Source organism: Myotis brandtii, unplaced genomic scaffold (assembly GCF_000412655.1).
Source record: "Myotis brandtii unplaced genomic scaffold, ASM41265v1 scaffold447, whole genome shotgun sequence".
NCBI classification, from domain to species: Eukaryota; Metazoa; Chordata; class Mammalia; order Chiroptera; family Vespertilionidae; genus Myotis; species Myotis brandtii.
The window spans coordinates 920,509-926,508 of NW_005367108.1; the positions used below are offsets into that span (position 1 = coordinate 920,509).

General features: G+C 41.5%; 1 protein-coding gene across 1 annotated transcript in view; it reads right to left on the reverse strand.

The window, feature by feature from the left end:
* The window catches only part of KIF13B (kinesin family member 13B), a 192,824-nt gene that overhangs the window by 91,240 nt on the left and 95,584 nt on the right, over positions 1-6,000 (reverse strand). Inside the window, 3 exon segments of the mRNA XM_014546454.1 lie at positions 446-656; positions 2,148-2,338; positions 3,670-3,756. Coding sequence (XP_014401940.1) covers positions 446-656; positions 2,148-2,338; positions 3,670-3,756 — 489 coding nt within the window.

Consider the following 6,000-nt stretch of genomic DNA (forward strand, 5'->3'; position numbering starts at 1 on the left):
AGAGATCAAACTTGCAATCTGAGTCTCATTAGCACCATGCTTTACCTACCTGAGCTAATCAGTCCAGATAACCACCTTTCTTTTTTTTTCCTTTTTTTAAAAAGCATCTACCCAAGCTCCAGAACCTAAAGTATAATACAATAATAGAGTGTAACTGCTAAACACAAATACTTGTTTATCCACATCCAAAAGCCATACAAACTAAAAACAGGGCAGCACCAAACATGGGCAGCTTTAAATAAGTCAATATAAATGGACAATTTCCTTTTTAAAAAAAAAATGAAAAAAAAAATAATGCCAAGTGGTACTTAGCTGTGCCACTCTCTTTTAATATGATTCTTTCTAAAGTATTTTCTATATGTTTCCACTTTGTATCTTAACCTAGGTGGGTTAAAGGTGATAAGCATATGTTATGCATATAATAAAGGCCCAAGGCACCACCTACCTCTCTTCGGCCCACTGTCTCAATCGCTGCTGAGCGCTGGGGGACTGGAAAGAAAACCTGTCCGAGCTGCGACAGTTTTGTTTCTCCGGAGACAGCCTTCTTCGTAGCTGCTCCAATTCATGCTCATACATAAGTCTCTGGCGCTCTAATGCGGATCGTTTTTCTTCTTCGTGCTGTTGTTCTACGCTGTTCAATATTGACTGCATTGGATCTAGACATGATTTTTAAAAAGGTAAATAATGAATAAAAGGTAAACTATACAACACAATCTATTTCAAGTATTATTCTATACTAAAGGACCAGTACACGAAATTCGTGCACGGGTGCGGTCCCTAGGCCTTGCAATCGAAGCATGAGCATCTGTCATGGAAGGGCAGGTCCCAGCTGACCTCTGGGCCCTGGGCAGCAAGCACCTGAGCCCCCAGGCTCCTGCATGCCCCCTTCCACCTGAGTCACGGCGCCCAAGTTGCCATGCAAAAATGTGGTGAGCGCAGCCGGACGCCACAACCCGGGGTGCAGCGTGGGCCTCTGGGCCACCCAATGGTGCTGCACGGAAGCTGGGCGGGCAGCGTGCGCTCTCCCGGCCGGCCTAGCAGACCAGCTCCTGCACGAACCCACAGAGAGCCTGACTGGCCCCTGCAGTCCGGCCAGCTGTGGCCCAGCTCACCAGGAAGAGGCCGCACGGGGGCAGGGCAGGCTCCTCGCGGGCACCCAGCTCCTGAGCATGGGGGCTTCCCCCGTGCGTGAGCCCTGGCATCCCAGGGGAAGGGTAGCAGGGGGAGTGAGAGTGAGCTTGGTGGACACCCCACATTCTCACCGCACCTCCGTCCCTATCACCCCTGCCCCCAGGTAGCTGGCAAGAGATCGCAGCACATTGCCAACGCCCAGCATGTTCCGTGCCGCCCCCTGGTGGTCAGCGCACATCGAACTCCTGGTCTCCCAGTCGAACTCCCAGTCGAACGACCGCCCAAGGGGACAATTTCCATATTAGGCTTTTATTATATAGGATTGTTGTTTGTCATCCTAATAAAAATAAGATTTTTAAAGAGAGTTTGGAATAAACTTAGCTTTCCTTGCTCTCAATTACTTATCTTCTGCTCTGTCAGATCTATGCCAAACTACCTTCCATACAGAAGAAGCAGGTCTACTAGTTCTACACGTAACCTAAGAGACTGTTTAATGCTCCAGAAATCCACTACAATAATGAGCCAGTGATAATCAAGCTTCAAACCTGAAAAATTCTATCAATGAGGACATAGTTTGCAGTGCTTTCTAGATCAAGGCAGAAAGAATCAAGTTTTTATAAATGTAATAAATTAAAACCAAAGACATGAAAAGGATAGCATAAGGAGAACAACTAAAGAATTCCTTTTTGTTGTTAACATTTAAAGCATCTAAGTTATAAACATTTTTAACTCTCCACCAACTTTAAAAGAAACTGAGACCAAAGAGATAGTTATCAGAAAAGGGGGAGGGGGGTGGTGAAAAGAGGAAGGGGAATATAGTCAATAATATTGTGATAAGTTTACGTGGTGACTAGAATTAGGGGATGTTCACACTGTAAAGTGTAAAAATGTTGAATCACCATATTGTACACCTGAAACTAATATAACCAATATAAGATCATATACCAACTCTACTTAAATAAAAAAATTAATTCAATCTAAAAACAGATTCTAAAATGCACAACAGATCTGCTCACCATTATTAGCCAGAGCCTTCATGGTAACCTCCATCTGTGCATATTCATAGTTGAAGTTGATTTCACTGGATACCTCGCTGGAGGAGTCTCCGTCTATATCCAGCTGCTCAGAACTGGTATCATTCTTCATGGAGGTATCTTGTTCCTCGTCCTCTCGATCTACTTTCTTTTTCTTTTTAGGCAAATTCAATCTAGGGGAAAAAAGATCACTTTTAAAATAAAGATATACACATTCATTTCATTCATTCAATACTGGCATTTGTTAGAGGCCAAGGGGATACCATGTAAATATAAGGTGATTACTATACTCAGTTTATATTCGAGTAGTAGAAAGAAAACACACATGTACATGCAAATAATTACAACAGAGAGTATGATACAATGCCACATAACTATTACAAGCTAGGAGAAGTTATGAATGAAACAACATAGGGATACACAAAATTTGTATAGTATTAGTTGTGAGGAATAACTCTGAAAAGATCAACTTAACCAAAGTATGAAGGCTTTGAATACTAAGCCAAGAAATTTATACTTGATTTAGTTTGATAAGAAAAAAATAATATTTCCACACATTTTGTACCCCTCTACCCTTTCTTCAATAATCAAAATATCATCTGGCCTACAAGCAAAGGATCTTCACGAATTCTAAGAAAAGTCAGTTTGATATCTGAAGCACAGTGACCAATTACAGGAAGAGAAACAGACTGGGTTTTAATTTTATACAATATCCAGCTGCTTTTCCTTGCCAACACAACACCAATTTTGTATGAGAAACAATGTGTGCACAGCCAGCCTCCCTCTCAGCCAAGAAGCAAATTCCAGCAAATGAGACCTAAGTGGAAGGTTGCTGGGCACTTGGAGAAGACTTCTGGAATGGTGTGGCCATCTTTAGACCATGAGAAATGTCAGGACAATGACAAGACTTCTGCCATGACATTTTTGAGGGGCTTAGCCAATGCCAACAGCCATTTTCCTTTGGACTTCTTGTTTTGTCAAAGAAATAAACTATTTAAGTCACTACAGTCAAGTTTGCTGCTAATTGCAGCTAAAAGTAATACAATCCCTATTTATAAAATTTTAAGAAAACAACAAAGATAAGCATGTCAGAAAAAAATTAATTTTTATAGCAGATGGCAAAATCATCATCTTCTACTGAGAAATAAAAAGGAAAAAATGTGTAAGTAAACCATTTTTCCTGAGTGTATGGTTCATATGTTTCTTGGGCTACAAGCAAACATATATACAGGTGGGGCAAAAGTAGGTTTACAGTTGTGAGTACGCGAAAGTTTATTCTTTTATTATTATTTATTAATTATTATATTATTTTCCATAAGAACAGTAAACCTACTTTTGCCCTACCATGAATATAGTATATAAATACACATATAGAAAATAAGTAAATATTATACACTAAAATATATAAAGTTTATGGAGTTATGTCCACTTTTCAATATATATTCTTTTATTTCAGAGTATAGTCTTCAATAATCCTCTTTAAGACCCATGAATAATGTCATACCTGAAGAAGTGGTTGTTTCCCCATAATATCCTGTCCCCATGGTGTAGCTGTATAGCACTGGACACAGAAGAGCCATTTACAAATGTTCTGTGGAAAGAAGAGGTCAAACATGTAAACAACAATTATCACCTTTTCTCCTTTAATTTTCTAGGACCACAGAGATTATGGTTACTAGAAAAAATGAATTAATCAGTTCCCCAAAATAAAACCTGCCCTTGGTGAATTTTATTATTTATATCTACTTTTTTGCTAACTTACCTAATATGCTTATGGTACTAAGTACAATAATTATCCTCTGTTTTCCAAAGTTCTAAACTTGTTATATAACACTAGAGGCCTGGTGCATGGATTTGTGCACCAGTGGGGTCCTTTAGCCTGGCCTGCACCCTCTCGCAATCCAGGACCCCTCAGGGGATGTAGTAGTGTGTGAAGTGGCAGGTGGCCGGGGAGGAGTCCGAGCCCAGGGCTGGGCACCAAGCTGCTCCCGCTCATCCAGGCCCTGCTGTGCCTGCCACCACTGCTGCTGACGCCGTGGCTCAGTAGCACTACTGCGGAGACGGGAGAGGCTCCCGTCACGGCAGCTGTGCTCTCCAGCCATGAGCCCAGCTCATGCCCATCTGGTGCCCATCGGTCAGCTGAGCAGCGCTCCCACTGTGGGAGCGAACTAATCATGGGGGGGGTGGGGGGGCAGCTCCTGCATTGAGCATTTGCCCCCTGGTGGTCAGTGCGCATCATAGCTACCAGTTGTCCAGTTGACTGGTCATTTAGGCTTTTATATATACAGATTACAGTCAAAAATAGGAAGATGGTAGCAGTATACATTACAATTAAAACAAGCATGTCCAATCTCGTGGATAAAAAAAAGCCAGTCAACCAAGGGGATGCTAGAAGTAACTATAGACATCAGTAATAAGAAATAAGAGCAATGTTAAATTCTTCTGTAACTGGCCATAGCATAGAAAAATGCTCATATCCTGTCAATACATAGAAGATTTGTCAATTCCACCTGACTGTTTACCTTGACAATGGAGTTAAACAGAAGAAATGGTGGGTAGAAGGATGTAAAATGAAGAATTTGGAGAGGGCAGGAAATAAATAGAAACTCATACATACTGCTATAAAAATGGTATTCCTGGAATTAGTGTCATCATGCCTTTCTCCTGCTGAATAACTCATTTGCTTAGATATAGGATAAAGGTCAAGTTGTTTATTTTTCTTTTTTTAAATATATTTTTATTGATTTCAGAGGAAGGGAGAGGGAGAGAGAGATAGAAACATCAATGATGAGAGAGAATCATTGATTGGCTGCCTCCTGCAAGCCCCCTACTAGGCATGAGCCCTTGACCTGAATTGAATCTGGGACCTTTCAGTCTGCAGGTCGACACTCTATCCACTGAGCCAAGCCAGCTCGGGCTAAAGGTCAAGGTCTTTAACTTAACATTAAAGGTCTAATAAAAGGAAGCCCTCTTTATCTCCTCCTTTCTCTCTTCTAGTGAACTCTCACCTCCAGAAAAACAAACAAACTAACAAAAACCTTTAGGTTTGGTCCACTAAACATGGCTGACTCTTCCTCCAAAGCCAGGTTTATACCCATCCTACAAACTGGAATAGGGTTCCCATTCTTCTCCATCCCCCCAAATCTTACTCAGCTCTCAAAAGCCCAGTTTGGTTTATACTTCCCATGAAAGTATAAACCAGCCTACAGTACCTTGCTTTCTTTAAGTTCCCAAAGTACTTCGCTGGCATTATACTGTTGTTGTTTCTCTATTTTGAAAAAAAAAATTTTTTATTGATTTCAGAGAGGATGAGAAACGGAGAGAAAGAAACATCAATAATGAGAGAGAATCATTGATCAGCTGTCTCCTGCATGTCCCCTACTGAGGATCTAGCCAGAAACCCAGGCATGTGCCATGACCAGGAATTGAACCAGCAACCCTTCAGTGAACGGGACTACACCCAACCAACTGAGTCACACCAGCCAGGGCATATGTAGGCTTATTCTTAAAAGCTACAGTAGCCTGGCCAGCGTGGCTCCATGGTTGAGCATCGACCTATGAACCAAGAGGTCACAGTTCGATTCTCACGTTTTAGCATAAATCAAGGAAGTGGCACCAAACATTACTCGTAGTCATTTGGTCATTCACAGCTACACAATCACAATCTAAAAAAAAAGAAAAATGTTTTGTTGCCCTGGCCCGGTTATTCAGTTGATTAAAGTGTCCCCCCATGCACCAAAGGGTTTCAGGTTTGATCACCGTTCAAGAGGGTGATGTGGAAGGCAACCAATCAATGTTTCTCTCTCTCTCTCTCTCTCTCTCTCTCTCTCTCTCT